The sequence below is a fragment of the Haemaphysalis longicornis genome, unplaced genomic scaffold, assembly GCF_048455015.1.
Source record: "Haemaphysalis longicornis isolate Haplotype H1 unplaced genomic scaffold, Haemaphysalis longicornis Haplotype H1 scaffold_1, whole genome shotgun sequence".
Taxonomy (NCBI): domain Eukaryota; kingdom Metazoa; phylum Arthropoda; class Arachnida; order Ixodida; family Ixodidae; genus Haemaphysalis; species Haemaphysalis longicornis.
In genome coordinates this window covers 438,224,116-438,243,341 of record NW_027526203.1, presented here as the reverse complement: position 1 = coordinate 438,243,341, position 19,226 = coordinate 438,224,116, and the positions used below count along the sequence as shown (strand labels likewise).

The following is a 19,226-nucleotide window of genomic DNA, read 5'->3' as shown; positions in this document are numbered from 1 at the left end:
ATCCTTAAAGGCTCCCGGCTGCGTACATTCAAGCTGTACGAGCGCCTGCAGATTATTGCGCAAAATTCTTTCGTCCTTGTCCTTCTCATGCTTCAGCAATGTAGCTCGTTCTAGCGCTTTCATTTTTATGTTTTGCTTGAGCAGCTCCCATTTGACCCCATATCTTTCTTTTTTGTTTTCTTCCTTCAATGTACTCTGGACGTATTTTACAAAGACGTCATCGCTTAGTAGGTTCGAGTTTAATTTCCATTGTTCCCATCTGAATTCTTTCGGTTGCGTTTTCATGCTCCCGATGGAAAAGGCGACCAAACAATGGTCACTGAATGGGACCGGACGCACAAGATAATTTCTGCATTCTGGTACAATTTCCAATGAAACGTACGCTCGATCAAGCCTGGAGTGACTGTATCCTTGAAAATGAGTAAACTCAACTCCTCCTCCACTTACAGTTTCTCCTACGTCGTCAAGCCCACATTCATTTACAATAGACAGTAACGTTTCTGTGCTTGCGTCCCTGAACGGTGTAGCACTTGTCTTGTCGTGTGATGCACAAACACAATTGAAATCACCTAACATGACGACACTTCGTTCACTGTTGCAGTAAGGTGCCAAAGTGTCGAAGAAATCTTTCCTATCCCGCACCTTTGTTGGAGCGTACAAGCACAAGACACGCCACTTACACTCATACACCGCAAAATCACAGACAACTAGGCGGCCGTCCGTGCTAGAAGTCACATGCTCAATATTTAGGCCCATGATTTGTCTGATAAACAGTACGCACCCTGCCGACGTGCCAACCGCGTGAGAAACACATGCATGATACTGAGACTGGAAACAGCGTACCATAGCCTCTGTCTGATCCTCGTCTTCTATTTTTGTCTCTTGAACTGCTAATATATCCAAGTTCTCCTCAAGCGCCAGCCTATACACTTGCATCTGCCTTCTTCTGGAACTTAGTCCCCGTACATTAAGCGTAGCGACACGCATGGGCCTATTGAGGTAAAACATGAAATAGCAGTGTCAGACGGAAGGCGTAGGGTTTACCTTTGTTGGCACGTCTTGCAGGGTATTCCGTTTCAGACTCAAATCAGGACTTGGGTGTGCTGCTTCTCGTAAGAGGTGACGCAGGCAGCTCGTTGACGACACGATTTTTTTTCCCAACGTACTTCCACTGCTGTTCAAGTTGCCGTAGACGTTGCGCTTTGGGTGCATCGTCGACGCACTCCCTCCCGCGTTTCGCCGACCCTTCCTGCAGGTTCATCTTCACCACACTGGACCCTCTTACAGTTGCCTCGTCGTCTTTTTTGGAGCCACTCTCGGTGGCCACAGCCGGCGAAGCCGCGAGGGCAGTCTCCGATGTGGAGGGGTTGGCTTCCGGAACCATCACCTCCTTCGTTAGTTCTTCCCCTAAACCCTCTTGTGTAGAGTTGCCTTCGGACGGCTTCTCTGCAAAGTCGCTCACCACGTCTTTCACAGCGTTCCCGTCCTCTTCCGGAGTCGCCGCCGTCTCCGCCTCCTCTTCGTCCATCAAGAGCTCGTCCCGGTCTGCGTCAGCACCCCGGCCGACCGCTCGCGCGTACGTTCGCGTGCAGTCAGCCTGCTCATGCCCGAAGGCATGGCACTCGGTGCATTTGGGCACCCTGCATTCACGTCTGATGTGGCCTGCAGTGCGACACCGCAGACAGACCGGGGCCCTACCTGGAACCACTACAAGGGCTTTCCCCTTTCCAAGCGGCACCTGATGCGGTAGACATTCCGGGGTGACGCCCTCCCGAAGCACAAGTCGGAGCACACGAGTGGTAGAGTCCGCAGTTTCAAAATCAGCTGCTCTCCATCGGTCGCTCGCCACATCCTTCACTTCGCCGTACACAGCGAAGGCCCGGCGAATCGCTTCGTTTGACACGTCGAAGGAAACCCAATGAAGCTTCACCCGTAGCTCTTGCTTGTTTGGGTCGATGACCAAACACGTACGCCCCTTCACGTCCAGCCTCCCGGCTTCCAGCAGCTTCTTCTTCGCGTCGTCGCTCCGAAAGTTCACCAGCCAAACGTGCGACATCTGATAAGCACCGATGCCGCCCACTTCCTGTATGACGCCGAAATCTTTCAGCGGTTGGCGAAAATCGTCAATCCGGTACGGTCGACAGCTATTATCGCAGTGTAAAACGACTGCGCGACTCATAGCTTCTCCTGTTGGCAGCGGGGGCAAAACAATCCTGTAATCCTTGGGTACAGCGAAAGACGGAACACCACGGCCGGCATCGGCCGCTATCGCTGCTCCTTCGGAGCCAACCATTCTGCGACCGCTCCTGACGGAAACCGGAAACAGAATGAGACCAACGAGCCAAGGCGGTAATGCGTCGTGGCTGCGCCTATTTTTTGCGAGAAGTAAAATGAAAACGAGAAACAAAATACGTGGGCTCGTCCAGGATTCTAACCCAGGACCCCTAGGGCCTAAGCGAGAATCATACCCCTAGACGAACGAGCCAACCGTCAGTGAGGCGTGGCTGCCCTATTATTTGCGAGAAATAAAACGAAAACGAGAAACAAAATAAGTGGGCTCGTCCGTGATTTTAACCCAGGACATCTCGGGTCTAAGCGAGAACCATACCCCTAGCTCATAGAGCCAAGACGGCAGTGCGGCGTGGCTGCCTCAATTTTTTTGCGAGGAAAAACGAAAATAAAAAACAAAATAAACGGGCTCGTCCGGGATTTGAACCCGGGACCTCTCGCACCCTAAGCGAGAATCATACCCCTAGACCAACGAGCCAGGTCGACAGCGCAGTGTGGTATCCCCTATTTTTGGCAAGGAATGAAAACAAGAAAAAATAACTGGGCTCGTCCGGGATTTGAACGCGGGACCTCTCGCACCTTAAGCGAGAATCATACCCCTAGACCAACGAGTCATTTTTTTTTCTTTACTGCATGGAAAACTGCCCTTAATACAGCCTACAAAAGTTATGAGTCATCCAAGAAGATGCACATCACTGCAGCTAAAATAAGCCGTCCGTTAAAACTCTGGCAAGCAGACGCACGCGTCCAACAGATGCAGCCATTCTGGTGGGTCACTTTGCGGCGCATATATGCTCCGCGCCAACGTAGTTTGCTCCCGAAAAATGGATTTCGTTGGGCGAGGGGGTTCCGCGTGCCTGTCCGTCATGCGGCACTTCCACAAGCTATGCAATCCGATCACAACAAATATATCATAGGGCGCTCCAGTAACATCTCTAAAAGGCAAGAACCGAATTGTATAAGGGGTAATGTCCATGTCCTTTTTAAGAGTTCGTTGCAACACATCCCAGAAAAACACCGCATCCCGGCACAAAACAAAACAATGATCAATGGTTTCAGGTTGATTGCATAAACGGGAATTGTCAGACCAAGGAATAGACATTCCTTTCTCGCGCAACCATGTTTTCACTGGGAGTGTTGATGTATGCAGCTTAAAGAAAAACGTTTTTGCATTTGGAGGAAGACACATACGTGTGACCCGCTTCAAAACACTGTCCTTATGGTGGCCAATGTAAGGCTGGCGATAAACCGGCACTGGGAACAGACTCTCTAATAAAGTGTTCGTCAAAGCCTTCCTGGAAAGGGTAAACAGATATTGCAGGGAAAACCTCGCAGTAAGGAAATTGAAGGTGTCGACCACCTCCTTTAAAAACCACCATGGCGGCTTCGTACTGACTTCACCAGTGGAGACAAGCAAAAACGGTAAATGAAAACTTATGCGCTGTTGAATAACGTTGAGCAGAAGTGGATGATGCGTCACCATATAGAAGAAAAACCGAGATACAAGCTGGTGTACAAACAAATGTATCAGCCCAGCACCCCCAGACACTAATGGAAGAAACAAATTGTCCCTACGCATAGGTTCCCGTTGGGACCCCCACACAAATGTTGCAAAAACTCTATGTAGAGCTTGCACTTTAGAACGCGCACAGTGGAGTACTTGCAGCACATAAACAAGCTTTGCGACAAGGAAGACATTATAAACGTGCGCACGCGCAAACACAGAAAGTTCTCGCCCCATCCATGCCTGAGAGGCTCGCTTGACTTTTTGGAGTGCCAATGACCAATGAGGCCCGGTGTTTCGTATTTGGTGCAAAGGTACACCTAGGTATTGAAGTGCGTCCTTATCCCAAGTAATGCCACCAAATAAGGACGGTTTCGCACCCCATTCACCAAACCAAAATCCCTATGTTTTTTCCATATTCACAGCTGCTCCAGACGCGCCACAAAACTGCCTGGTGAGATTAAGGGCTTCTTGAACGCTTTTTTTATCAGCACAAAAATAGGCAATGTCATCCGCGTAAGCAAGGACCTTAACCTCACAGGATACCGATGAAAAGCCCCGTACTCTTTCACTCTGCTGAATACTAAGGCACAGAGGTTCGAGGTATAAGGCAAACAACAAGGGTGAAAGGGGGCAGCCCTGTCTAACAGACGACTTAATCGAAACTGGCTTAGACAGAACGCGGTTGACGACCAGTTGTGTGGTGCACTGTTTGTAACAAATCTGAATGCCTTTTAAAAACACATCCCCTAAATTTACCGCTGCCAATAGTGCGAATAAAAAATCATGAGAAACGCGATCAAATGCCTTGTCATCTAGACCAACGAGTCATGTCGGCAGTGCAGCGTGTTTGCCCCTATTTTGGGGGATGAATAAACAAAAACAAGAAACAAAACAGCTGGGCTTGTCCGGGATTTTAACTCAGGACCTTTCGCACTATAAGCGAGCATCATGCCCCTAGATCAACGAGCCAAGACGGTAGTGCGGTGTGGCTGCGCCATTTTTTTTTTTGAGAAATAAAACAAAAACGAGAAAAAAATAAGGGGGCTCATCCGGGATTATAAGGCCGGGTTGAGACTGCTGCAGCAACTGTCATAATAACCCGCCGCGGTGGCTCAGTGGCTAAGGCGTTGCGCTGCTGAGCACGAAGTCGCGGGTTCGATTCCCGGCCGCGGCGGCCGCTTTTCTGATGGAGGCGAAAAGCAAAAACGCCCGTGTGTACGAGATTTCGGCGCACGTTAAAGATCCCCAGGTGGTCAAAATTAATCCGGAGCCCTCCACTACGGCGCGCCTCATCGCCTGCGTTGCGTCGGCGCGTTAAACCCTACAATCAATCAATCAATCAACTGTCATAATAACTTTAAAGAATGACGTCATTTCAAGTCTCAGCCAACCGAGCTGTGTGACACGCCGTTTTTTTAGGTCCATTGATCACTATATCGCTTTTGCGTCGGTAGTCTGAACATTACCTAAGGCCCGTTCACACTGTTGCCACAACTGTCGTAACAAGTTTAAAGATTGACGTCATTTCATGTCTCAGCCAACCAAACTGCGTGAAATGAGATTTTTTTAGCGTTGGGGGTGCTTGAGTGATGGCGAGGGCCACAGCAAATTCTTCCGCGACCCAGATAGATGTGGCCCTGATTGAGGCGCACGAGATGGTCTTGTGTTTAGTCTTTAGTGGTTGCTGTGGCTAAGTGATGGGACGGATTAGAATAAGGGCTGGTATCTGTGTACGAAACATTAGGATTGTTTCCGTAGATTTGTTCTTGGCTTGGCTGCGGTCGTGGCGACGACCGGAGTGCAAAGTGGGATGCATATTTTTGGGAAGAGGGCGGATACGAATGGATTGACGCCAATTATGGGGAAGAGGTTTATGTCCGTGGTATGAGGAGTTGACAATTTTAGGCTTTGTAAACGTGCTAGTCCTGTTGGTGTTTGAGTTAAGCGGAAACGTTGACTCGAAAGCTGCCCTTCGATGAGTTCCCAGACCAAGTTGGGAATACCCAATTGGAGCAGTTTAGTTGTCGCGGTAGACATAAGAAGATTAAGAGCTTTCTCGATGGTCAATGTTTGCAGGGGATCAAGCCCTATTTATTTATTTATTTATTTATTTATTTATTTATTTATTTATTTATTTATTTACGGTACCCCTAAGGCCACAGTGAGGGGGGGGGGGCTTACATGTGTGGGGGGGGGGGTGCCTAAAATAGATGGTATTTGACCCAAGATTCTGTTCTAAAAGCTAAGGCGAACTCTGTCTAAAAAAACTTTTCATTTCATCATCATCATCATCATCTCACTAGGTCAACTGCAGGACGAAGATCTCTCCCTTTGACCTCCAATCCCTCCTGTCCTGCACTGCTCGAGTCTATTCTTTACCTCTGAAATTCCTTATTTGGTCCCTCCGTCGAGTAATCGGCCTTCCCTTTCTTTTAGACCCGCCCCTGAGTATACACTATTTTTCAGAGGCAAAAAAAACACTATAGTTTCTACAACCACAAACGCACCACCATCATCATTATCGTAGCCTTCGTCATCGTCGTCGTCAATTGCCTGCGTGTGTGTAGTTGTATATCAGGAAAACGCGGAAGTTTTCTTGATGGAAGCGCGATTCCCTCATGAAAAGAACTCGGGGCTTGCGCCCGAACGTGGAACACGCCCCGAATGCGCCCCGAACACATTTATTACATTGATGCTACTTAACCTGCAGGTTGCCGTGGCCCACCCGCCGCGGTGGCTCAGTGGCTAAGGCGTTGCGCTACTGAGCACGAGGTCGCGGGTTCGATTCCCGGCCGCGGCGGCCGCTTTTCTGATGGAGGCGAAAAGCAAAAACGCCCGTGTGTACGAGATTTCGGCGGACGATAAAGATCCCCAGGTGGTCAAAATTAATCCGGAGCCCTCCACTACGGCGCGCCTCATCGCCTGCGTTGCGTCGGCGCGTTAAACACCCACAATCAATCAATCAGGTTGCCGTGGCCAGAGGGCAGCCCAGACATAGGCTGGGCTTCCGTGAATTTTTACCCCCATGTGTGAAAAAGGCCGCGCGGCAAATGCAGCTTCATCGCGAATGTTCAGCAGAAACTGGCTCTAACGGGGCGTGTCTTGCTCACTTTTCTCCTAAATTCTGTGCCACCTCTGTATCGTGTGCTAAAACGTTTCGCTGGTTATCCAAGTTCACGGAATGTAATGGCTCATGACTTTTATTTTTTATGAAAGTTTTTTTGCCTACGCACTACGCGGTGAGTACCGGACTCAGAAAAGGTCCTTCTGCAGCTTCCCAGTACATCTCTTTCCCTGGCGTTGCCTAGATTTGTTATCTGCTCCAACGATAGGGAAAAGAACATAGATGCTTGTTTGTGGTCGAAGGGGATGTAGGAATGATCCAAGCACACCACTAGAGGGTGCACCATGTCATACCTTGGCGCATGGTGAACGGGATCACTCATCGGCAAAAGAAAAATAGGGCCCGATGTGATTTCCGCGTGGCCTTTCACCAATGTCCGCATATTCTTTTCTGATAGCTTGTGGCGAAAAACAAGCAAACAAACAACGCCATCCCATCGTCAGCGTAACTACCACGAGCGTAATATCTCGTGGCAGACGTTGTCACCGTCAATAGACGCAGAGGAAGAAAAGGAACCTGCGCGCACCCTGCGTTGAATAAGATTCGCCATGGAATTCAATGACTTGCCGCCGGAGGTGATTCTCATGATATTTTCATACCTACCTCAGGAAGTCCTTGAAGGAATCATCCGGGTTTCGAGGCGATGGATGCAGCTGGCATTGGACCCGTCATTGTTCACCACGCTTTGCATCGACCCGTGGTTTGCTGCCAACCCACAGCGAGTGCGGAAAACCCTCGAGCGTTCTACCATGTTGCACAGCCTGTACATCACCACGGAGGTCGTCGACTGGGACATCATAGCTTCGGCGTCAACTGGATTTCGGCTCTTGAAGTGCTTGGTGATACCCGGCAGCGGGCTTTCGCATAATGCCATGCCGGCCATTCTTGAACACTGTGAGGTTCTCACAACCATCGTGCTCTGGGGCCGGTACAGGCTGGTCGCGAACGACGTCCGAACGCTAGAATCGCTTTGTTCTCTCAAGAGGCTCGTCACCTCGGATCACCTGCAGATTGACGATGATGCTCTTTACCAAATATGTCGCAGCTGCCCTCGACTTGAACGTCTTGAGCTTAACTTGCAGCAGATTTCTCGCAGCAAAAGCTGGACCTGTGTCAAGGGGCTGGTCCACCTTCACCATTTATCGGTGAGTGTGATCTCCACGGCCGGATTGATCCAAGTGTCAAAGAGCTGCCCGGGCCTCGCAACGCTGGAAATCGGATCGGTGTGGAACGAAAGCGACATCAGCATGGCCCAGGCCCTTCAAGGCTTCCTGCAACTCAAGTCGCTGCGCGTGATCCACGGTTGTGGAGAATGGTTGCTAAACCGGCAAATCCGGACGCCACCGTCACTGGAGCGTTTCGAAGTTCCCCGTCTGGACACGCAGCTATTCTATCAGCTGATGCTGAGCTTCAGGAAGACGCTGCGGCACGTCAACATCCAAGTAAGCAAGCTTCCGGACGAATCGCTTCGCGTACTTCGAGCCTGCAAGAATCTGGAAAGCTTGCATTTGCAGGGCCTGAGAGGAAACTCCATTGCTTTCTCTATCCTACGCCACCTCCCCAAACTAATTTCTGCTTCTTTCTACATCGTGGCCGACCCCGCCGAAGCTGTGTGCCAGCTGAGGTCAATTGTAAACGCTCAGGACAGATCCCCGCGAGGAACGACCCGGCTGGTGCTGAACATAGTATGCGGATCTCATGACGCGCATGTCAAGATGAGGCACGCGGTGAATGCATTCGTCGACTGCCTTATTCTGAATACCTTCATGACGACGAGGCACATCTTGGAGTTTGAAGGACAGTTTTCTACTGGCGGCGAGCTCTCCTATCTGCCCTGGAAGCTGGAGACCTCGTTTCCGGCTGTGATCTCAACTCTGAAATACTTCACCCTATGGTTGGACCGCATGTGATGAACATCCCCTACCGTGCACTAACAGTCTTCTAGAGAATAAAAAAAAGATGCGGGTCACACTCTGTAGAGAGAGGCGTTTGTTTACTTCATCGCACTTTGTGCATTTGTTTATTTAGCAGGAACTATTTAGCAGGATCATGAGAACTGGAGGACTAGCAGGAAGTGTGTTTAATCGCCGTGTGCCAGAAGAGATGAGAACCTCAATGCTTTCGCGACTTAAGAGTTGAGCGTGAAAGAATGTGGCTGCGATGTTTTCGTCAGTGTGAGGGAGAAGGTAGCAGTGTTTCGAAGTGTTTATTTTCTCATTTCTGTGCCGTCCCGAAGGTTTTTGATTTTTTGCGAAGAGAGAAAGAGACAGACAATGCTGAGATTTTTGTTGCGGAAGAAATGTTGGAGGGGTTTTGAAAAAGTGGGTAAACATATGTGAGAAAGCTCAAAGGTGGAACTTGAAGTCTAGGCTTTCGATGCAGAAGGTCCTTCCCTTGCCCTTACAATCACCCCGCGCTGACCCTGCGGTAACGAGCTGGTCAAAACTGCCTCTAATGTTTCAATGGAAGTAGAATGTGTGGTGTTTGAGTTGTTCGCTCCTGTACATGCCTAGGTTGTGGAGAAGAGGGTAAATGTTTCCGCTAATATAGCGGAGTTAATCTATAATGTTCCCACCAAACATCTTCGTCCACATTTATTGGTAGATACTTGTGTTGGTTTATCCACCAAAGAGTTCGCAATTCTTCGACACGGAGACCCCCCTTTAGCTTGGAGGAAGATCGTGTTTCTAGGCGTAGGATTACGAGGCGTTACCTTTTTTTCCGGGAGGGGAGAGCTGTAGTCGTGGTCAAAAGTAGCACGGTTTGTGAGTTCGCAGACCTTTTGGTCGGGGCCTCGATCTATTCAAACCCTTGTGCCCGGGTGTCCTAGTGACGTCCTTAACTTTATTCATTATGGACTGAATTATGTTCCCAAATCTTTTAGCTATTCTGCCTTCAGGGAACAGTCTAGTGCCCTTTGAGAGTCTATAATTATGTTGAACTTCTGTTTGCTACTTCAGCCTGTGGGATTGCCAAGAGGATGGCTCCAACGTCCGCTTCTTTGTTCCTGTAGGTAGGAGAGTCATGCAGTCAAAAAGATTGCCAGAATAGCCACCTACGACAATTGCTGCCTTCTACTATCATACATCCCACAGTCGGTGTATACTTTGATCTCATGATATTTCACTTTGCTTGAATTAACTTGATGGTGTCAAATTGCCTTTCCCCGCGTAGGTTTGATGCCATGTTTTTGGTGGAGAGTTTTTTAGTGGAGCCGCTGGATCTGTGACATGACCGTGATGGCGTGCACTCGACAATTGCCCAGGGGGGGGGGGGGGGGGGGGGGTGTAGTAGGGTCCTGTCTTTCATACGATGACCCTGCCCGATTTCGTTTGCCGAGTCACGCCCTTGGTGTCAGGCAAGCGGTTTGTTTGGTTTCTTCAAATATGTTTTAAAGACACAATTTGGGGACCTAAACAATGTCAACATCATCAATAGACCATTCAGGTCTTCGGTAGGACTAAGGCTTTCACCCGCTCCTGTGCGGCGCTGCCCCACTTTATTGTTTGCCTCCGAATTTTCTTACTTCGTCCCTCCATAAATATGAAGGCCTTCCCCTTCTTTTAGAACCGACTCTGTCTGTCCGTTCTGTTGCGCTGCTGGTTTGTCTCGCGCTAAAAATTGCGAGGGGGAGGGCTGCCTTATATGCTGCCCTGATGATGGTGTCACTTGATCTTCGCTGCGGGTAAGTTATATTGGTACGGTAGTCTCAGTAAAATCTGCCTTGTGATCAAGGCCTACATGAGTCGTATCGTTTCATCTCTCCTTCTTGCTCTTCTCTTGGTTAGTCGTTTCATAATGTGGGCACGTGGTTGAAGATTTTCTCTTTCTTTTTTCTCTTTCTCTTTTCTCTTTCTCTTCTCTTTCTCCTTCGCTTGAATCAAAGGCACGCTGAGCATTCTTACGTGACTGATTTCTGGGAGGATATCCATACCTATTCTCACGGCAACTTTTAAATTTGCCCCATGGTGCCTTGCGTCGTTTGTCAAACAAAGCTTGCGCCGGAAACAGAACCGCGGGAATATCGAAAATATTTGGAAAGTTCATGTATTAGACGCTATACATTGGGTTTTATTTCAGTTGGTTTGTGCTCATATCGCATGCTTTCCTTGTTTTCTGAGTGACTGGCGTTGATCCTTTGCCAGCTGTTTTAGTTTGGTGACCCAATGCTGGTGCCGGCATCAGTACGTTGGAAAACATGCCGCGGCGGCTCAGTGGGTAAGTCGTTGCGCGACTGGGCTCAAGGACGCACGTTCAATTCCCGGCCGCGGCAGCAGTTTCCGAGTGGGAAGCAGAAAATTATAACGCCAGTGTGCCGAGGTTTCAGTTAAAGATCCCAAGGCTGTCGAAATGAATCTGGAGCCCTCCACTACTGCGCGCCTCGTAGCACGGGTGTGGCTTGGGCACGTGAATTACCGAAAAGTTAAATTTTTATCTACCGGTGGAGAGGTGCTTTTATTGTGATGGCGTCAGTTTCGGGCACGAGTGGCGATTGTATCGCCCGAGCATGCTACCACCGACAGGACGTACAACGAACTTTACTGCGCAGGCGCGGCATCTGCTGGAAATGCGTGTCCTTTCTTCTATCTCCGCCGTTGTATTATTGCCCTCCTTTCCACACTTCAGTTGCAGTTGTGCCATATTCCAGATTTTGGCGAACACTCGCATCTCGCTGTCTCAGTCGTAGCTTCCGGGTGGCAGCGATGACGTATTTCCGTGGACGCTTGATGAGCACGGCTGATAGTGGACGGCTAGCAGGCACAGGGAAATAAAAAAAAAGAGCCTAATAACGCTATCGTGTTAAAAATGAGAATCGCTTCACCTATACGGTTCCTTGGCGCTCTTGACTGCTGGCTTTCCCTTCTGTGCTCATTCAAACGAAGGAGACCCTAATTCCAAATTCTGATTGGTGTATATGCACAGAGGGAAGGAGAGATAGAACGCTCTAGAAGGAATTTTGAAATGTTAGGAAAGAAATAAAGAGGCGAAACACATGCAGTGACCGGTACGGCTGCAGACTTCATTGCTTTCTGGTGCGCTTATATTCATTTAGGGGTACTCTACGCTTAGTGGTGGTAACTGCCGTGCCGGCGCTGCAACAACTCGGGACCGCTGTAACAACCGTCGCTGTTTAAAAAAAAAAACAATTTTTAACATTGTGAAATCATGTTCAAGTTGGGAAGAATGCCTGGCATTGAAAAGTGAAACCGGATACGTGGCCCTGGTGAGAGAGAGAGCAAGAGACAGCAAGAGGGTCTGACAGAACCACGGGAATATTGAAAAGTAGTTTTAAAATTCATGTTGTTAGGCCAAATATAGTGGATTTTTGTAGCTCCCCCTCCAGCGAGTGCAACCCGTATTGCGTTTACAGTATATGGGCGCGGAAAGGGGGGAAGTTTGGGGGGAAAGGGTGGACTTAGCTAGCATTCGATACACATGGCTGGAGATATTTGAAAGAGGCCTTCGTCCTGCAGTGGGCCCAACCAGGCTGATAATGATGATGGTGACTTGTGTATCGTTGGGGCAGAAGCCAGGAACGAAAAGAACATTTATTCAAGAAACAAACAGAGTATATATCGTCGTCAGCATCAACAGGCACGTCTTGCCATAATATTAGAGAGTTTTAGCATAGCGTCTACCGGAGACTCCCGCTACGGCGGCGGGTTACCGGGACCCGCCTGCGCATGCGCGCGCGGGGAGCGCGAGGAGGCTGCCCCTCTGCTCAGCGAATGTGCGGGCATGGCGAAGGCTGGCCCGCGGAACTAATCCACCCTACCGGAACGAATGGGCACCTGCCCAGTCGGGCCCCGCTACCTGTCGCCGTAGCGTTAGCGGACGGTACGAGCTATGCTACAACTCTCTATTAATTCGGTCAGTCAGTGCAAGCGAACACGTGCGACGCATGCGTAGTCTGCACGGTACATCTTCCTCTGTTCAATAGTTTTTTAAAGCACACCTACACGAAGCACTTGATTGAAGTTGTGGTCGTACTGTAGCCGTCTTGGTCGTAGAGTCACCTTCTTAGACCGCATTGGGAACGGTGCTGGGAGTTCAGTTGGGTATGTGTACCACACTTGGTGACGTCATTTCTGGCTGATCATCCTCACTTTCCGGCTCATGACTGTCGAGGTCATTGCGTCGAAATGGCTCAAGCATTGGCATGAGGTGTCTCTGGTTCCGACGAAACACTTTGTTGTCTTCAGTAACCACGCGATACGGTCTGGGTGCTGCCATTCCCACTACTCGTGCTTTGCGAGTCCATGCTTTATCTCGGATCCTCACTACTTCCCCTTCGTTGAGCACTGGTAGGTCCTTCTTGTGGGTGTCGAGTTGTCTATGCTTGTGCACCAAACTTGTGGGTTGCGGACTGAAGTCTAGGAGCCGGGTTCGTAGCCTCCTGCCTTGTAACAGCCCGCCTGGGAACGATCATCTTCAAGCTGCGTAGATTGATAGCTGAGCAGGCCCAGCCAAAAATCGTCCCGATTTTCTTGAGTTTTTTTTTTTCATGATCCGTTTTACAATCTGAATACCTTTTCCTGCAAGTCGGTTGGACTGGGGAAAGCCAGGCCTCGACGACACGTGCTTGAACTCGTACCTGGACGCAAAGGTGGCAAACTTGTGAGACGCGAACTGGGGCCCGTTGTCAGTACATACTTCGACTGGGATTCCATAACACGCAAAAATGCTACTCAGTTGGGCAATATAACCGTGCGCGACGTAGTGACGCTCAGCTTTTACACTTCAGCGAAGTACGAGTGCGCATCAAACACGCACGAGTACAGCGGTGAGCTCAGTGAGCCTACCCTGGAATGCCCGGAGCAGCACGCATGTGCTGTGCGTGTCGAGCGAGGCTATGCTTTCAGCGCGCGCATCGCTTAATCGGAGCGTCTGAACGTCGTCTGCTATCTTCATCTTGCTTGTAGCGGTGGAGCAATCGGCCGCTTGTAAATAACGGGAAACTGCAATCCGCAAAAAATGTTTCTCAGTGAGCGGTTCTTCATTAATTACCTTGAATGCAATGCAATCGGTTCGTCACATTGCAACTCACCAGCTTGCCTCAAGCAGACTAAATAAAAAGATGACGCTCAGTTTAACATATCTTTATTTCTTGTGATTGCCACTGAAACCCAACTTGCGTACAATGTTAATCAGAAATAAATTGAGAGCTTGAAGTGAGCTCGGCCACTACAAGCTCGATTCAATTTACGGGGGAAAAGTACCTTTGCGATTTTTGTTAGGCATGTTCACACAAGGATCAAGGATTCAAGCTTCAAAGCGAGACACCTTTAGCAGACGATGCGCAACATAGCAGAAGGCGAGCAGACGCTCCGATGACGCGATACGCGCTCTGAAAGCCAATTCTGGCTCGACACGCACAGAGCATGCGTGCTGCTTTGCACAGCCCAATAACGAGTTTTAGCTGACGGTTTTAAAGCAAAGCTTTCTACCTCTACCCCCCAAGGGTTCTTTCGCGACCGTTGGTGTCACCAGAAAACTCCCGCGAACAAATAAAAGAATTTACTGCACCTCCAGGAATCGAACCTGGAAGTAACAGAGTAACAAAGCAAGAGCCCGTTATCTTACCGATTGAGCTACGCGCCCACGCGGCGACAGGGAAGAAAAGTGGTGCACTCATCAAGCACATCTACGTGTTTAACCCCTGCATTCTCGCTGAATGCCACGCGATAGCGATTAAAGGAAGCTCACACCAACCCATCGCATCTCACTTCTAGTACCCCAGTGTGCTAAAGCCTGTGGCTTCCAGTACACACGTGAAAATTCTCACCTCCTTGTCGTCCGCCCTCACGACAAACGACACCCCAAAGAACACATTCAAATACTCCTTGATGGCCAGGCCATCACTCCAAGCCCCAGCATCAAGATCCTGGGCCTACATCTACAGACCAACACCAAGAGTGACGGATAATTGCAGCACCTCAAACACACTATCAATAAAATCATACACATGATCAGGCGAGTTTACACCAAGAAGCTAGGCCTCAGGGAATTTGATACCTTTCGATTAGTTCAAGCTTTTGTCCTCTTGAGAATCACTTACGTAGAACCCCTGCCTTCTTCTCGGCAAGGGGGACTTAAGATGTTTTATATAATGATTAGAAAGGCGGTTGAGCAAGCCATTTGTCTTCCCATGAGTGCGTCCACCGAAAGGTTGCTTAACACGGGGCTCTACAACGCGGTGGAAGAGCGGTTAGAGGGCCATCTTTCTATCCAGAAGCACCGAATGAGCAGAACTGCGGCGGGTCGCAGCATCCTCCTCCAGATTAGCTGGGCAGCACAGAATGCCAATCCGCTTGATATACTCCTGGACTTCTGGTGACAAGAAATAAAGATGCTCCCTGTGCTTCCAAATATAAACCCCTAACACGACGAGGGTCACCGACAAGCACGGGCTCAAGCGCTGAACACCAGCCTCGGTGGGCATCATGCAGTTATCTACACAGACGCCGCCCAACATTGAGGGCAGCAGTACACCATCATTGTGGCTACCTCCAGAACCAACCTTCTTGCGTGTGCCTCACTAGAGACCGAAGAAATGACGGCAGCGGAAAAGGCAGCCATCACCTTGGCTCTCACTCTAAAAGGGGTTCGTAAGGTAGTCACCGATTCCCAACGAGCCTACCAGAATAACCAGTCAGGTTTGGTGTCCCGAGCTGCACTGCGCGTGCTAAACACCACTCACGAAAGGGTTCCATTCAGCTCATCTGGACACCAGCTCACGCTTCCAAGGAGGCCGACGTATACGCCCACCAAGCCTGCACTTTCACCCCCGTGCTAGGGAGCTGCACGGGGACAGTCACCCGCTTGTCTCGTTCAGGCACTTAACTCAGCATTATCGTCTTCTGAGACAGACCCTATCTTTGCCTTACCCTGACCTTTCCATACAACATCAAACTAGCCTACGGCTCATACAATCCGACTCCTTCCCACACCCGACGCGTCTTCACTTAATGCACCCGAATCGCTACGAAGCTGAATGTAAATTTTGCTCACAAGTAGGAACGCTCTGCCACATAATCGCGGTGTGCAACTTCAGCCCTGAGCACCCTCCTCGCTTTCCCTCAACTACCGAACAAAAGGAATGAGAAACGCTGCGGTCCAGCCCCTCTCTACCTACCCAGTTTCAGCTGGTGGGCAGAGCACAGGCGGCGCGGACAGAATATGCGCTACAGTGAAGAAGGAACCACTCCCCTGGCCGGCACTCTGTGCCGTTCAGAAATCCCAATAGAAGTATTTCCTCTTGCTCTGCCTCCTCCTCTTGCTCCTCCCCCGTCTCTGCAGCCGATCTCATCGCCTCCGTCCGCGACGGCAGAGACGGAGAAGTCAGGTCGTCTTACCGGGTTTGAGCTTTAATTTTATAAAAAAGAGTTTCCACTCATCTTCTACACCAATACAAATCAATCTACCACCGTTCATGCATCGTGGATTAATTTAACTTTACCAAGAATATCTCTTTGAAGTAATAGAGGGTGTGGTTAAGTGCATTTCACTTCTGTCTGTTTTCTTCCATCGTGATGCTAATTGTGTTTTGTGTCGATGGCTGCATGGCGAGAACGATTAGCAGGCAGCAGATACAGAGGCGGCCAGGGCTACTTTAGGTACTGTCCGAACAAAAAAATTCATCCGGGCACTTAGGTTTACTTACGTGCTTTGACGGCGAAAGCACGTCGATCCCTATCAAAGATTTTTTGCTGCTGCAAAGTACTTTTGGTAAAAAATTTCCCCGCATTTCCCCGAGGGGAAGAATGTGAAAGTGCGAATGCAGGAGTTGAATTTGCGCGGTTCGGTAATGTTCGCGAAAGAGAGATCACACACACACACACAAGTACAAAGAAAGAAAGATGCATTTATTCACAGACACCTATTTGTGTTGCCGTTGTACTTGATTGCTAGAGCGGATCTCAGCTTTGAAATTTCGTGTCAGTACTCCTTTAAGCGGGTGCATTAGCCCTTCTCACGCCCGATTCCTGGCCAATCCCCCACGTGGGTATGTGCCATGCACAGACACCTATTTGTGTCGTCGTTGTACTTGATTGCTAGAGTGGATCTCAGCTTTGAAATTTCGTGTCAGTACTCCTTTAAGCGGGTGCATTAGCCCTTCTCACGCCCGATTCCTGGCCAATCCCCCACGTGGGTATGTGCCATGTCAGCGGCCAGGCAGCGCGCGCCCATCTCCCCCCGTTGCCAAGGAAGACGAGGAGCGCGCGCACCCGCAGCTGTTGCTATGTGGACGGACGGCGGTCAACGGAATTCAGGGTCGCTTATAAAGTGCATTCGCACTTAATAGCTAAAATAAAGCCCACTATATAGCGTCTAATCACACACACACACACGTTTTCCAAATACTTTTCAATATTCCCAAGGTTATGTCTCCGCACGGCCTCCGCGATCGGCTGCCGGCGGCGCGCCGTTGCTCCGGCCGTCCCATTCGGCGCGTCCCCCAGCAAAAAAATGTAATGCGGCGCACTCCGCAACGTGCCGCGAGGTGGCGGTGTTAGCCGATGGTTCGGCCGCTCGCACCGGCTCCTCTGAATGGCTTGGCGGAGATTGCGCGGCTGGGTGTTCTCGCTGTCGTAATTCCTCTTGCCTCCCCTGCGGGCGTTGTTTTGATGAAATAAGAGACTTGACAATGATTTTATGAAGTCGGCTTGTCTCAGCAGCTTAGAGAAACTTATTTAACTGAAGCAAAGGTGTGCCAGCGATCAACGAAAGGTTGACCATGTTTCAAGCGTGGAGTGAGCATACGGAGTGGTACACAGTACTTTCTCTGAGGTTATTTATAGAGTTATTATAAATAGTTATTTGGGGTGATGAGAACAAGTTTGCAGTTGGCGTGCCATGTTGTTGCAACGGTCACCTACCAGGCCCCATCGCGCAAGAAAATAACGACCAGGGCACTGCAACGCGATTTTAAATTATAAGCATATATATGAAATTTTTTAGCGCACTGAAATATTTTCTGCTTGTGTCAGGCACACGCTTTGAGATCCTAAATTTGTGAATAAAACTACTGCGTATATTTAAAAAAAAAACAGTTTACTGCTGTTTTTCTGTGTGAAAGCTGACCAGCGGCCGGACCAGCAGGGTGCAATCGAAGAAGTGCATAAAACAAACATTGTTTGTAATTTGTGATTGAACGTATACGGTATACTCCTTAGTTAATTTGTTTAATGAAACTGGACAACCATACGAAGCTGTTCGTTTCCCTCACGTAAATGTATTGACAGCAGACTGGAATTCCAACTTCAGCAACTACTTAATGGTGAAAAGCAGACAAAACCTGGCGTAATGTTCGAGTCGTTTCCGCTAATAATTGTCACATTTGTTTCGCGATAGTTCGGATAAAAAAAAAAAAGTTACAGCCGTTTTTTCTATCCACACTCTCCACAGGGCCATGTAGAGCAGACAGGACTTTTGTAACATTTATAACGTCACTGTAAAGTAATTATGACAATTAAATGAAGCACAGCTTAATGATGCAACCGCCCTGGCGACCAATTTCTTTGATTTTTTTAGGACCGAGATGAGACCGACATATACAGAGCAAACGCCAGAAAGTTGGCTTTGCCGCAAATACATGCTGTCAACGCGACTTTTTCTACGCACCCTGTCGACGTTCGCAGCTACTGATCGGAACCTAGCGTGTAACACTTCCCCTTAAAAACGTTCACAGAGACACTTTGCTTACTTGCAGGAATGCGAATGCATTTTATTTTAAGCTGTGCGATCCTCAATGTAGGTCCGTCGCGGTTGTGTCACCTTCTATTTCGACAATGTCTTAGTCATCAGAGGGATACGTCTGGCGTATAATCTACGTGTCGTAACGGTTGAAGAGGCGTCGATTAGGAATCGTTCTAGCGGCAGCGAGAACTTGCGTCTTTGTAGGCCTTACGTCCTTTTTTGTTCGTTTGCATCTTCTTGCAAGCACCCCCCCCCCCCCCCCCCATCCCGCCCCCTCCCTCACGTGGTCGCCCACGTTTCACAGCTCCCGCTGAGAACTGTGGACCTGAGTACCGGTCTATAAGGCCACAGCGCATTCACTGGCCATTTTGCAGGCGTATAGCGTGTTCGACAGCTGGCAATCCGTCGGCTCCGAATTTAATTTCCTCATCCATGATACACCGTGTTTTCTTCCATTTGATTTTCTTTGCGCGGCCTGAAATTTTTGGAACCATATCTCGCTCGCATTGACCCCCAGCTCCATATTTTTGCGTAATTGGGTATTTAATGCTTCCGCAGTGATTATGTAAAAGAGCCATGCGGCCCCTGGACTCGTTTGTGCGCTGT

General features: G+C 49.3%; 1 protein-coding gene and 1 non-coding gene across 2 annotated transcripts; both read right to left on the bottom strand.

Moving 5' to 3' along the window:
- Positions 1–722: 722 nt before the first annotated feature.
- Positions 723–2,300, bottom strand: LOC144173095 (uncharacterized). Its single transcript, XM_077701610.1, has one exon. The coding sequence runs from the start codon at positions 2,291–2,293 to the stop codon at positions 1,088–1,090; it is 1,206 nt and encodes a 401-aa protein (XP_077557736.1). The 5' UTR covers positions 2,294–2,300; the 3' UTR covers positions 723–1,087.
- Positions 2,301–2,695: 395 nt separating this feature from the next.
- Positions 2,696–2,767, bottom strand: Trnap-agg (transfer RNA proline (anticodon AGG)). Its single transcript has one exon. It is a non-coding gene; the product is annotated as a tRNA-Pro (tRNA).
- Positions 2,768–19,226: the final 16,459 nt, after the last annotated feature.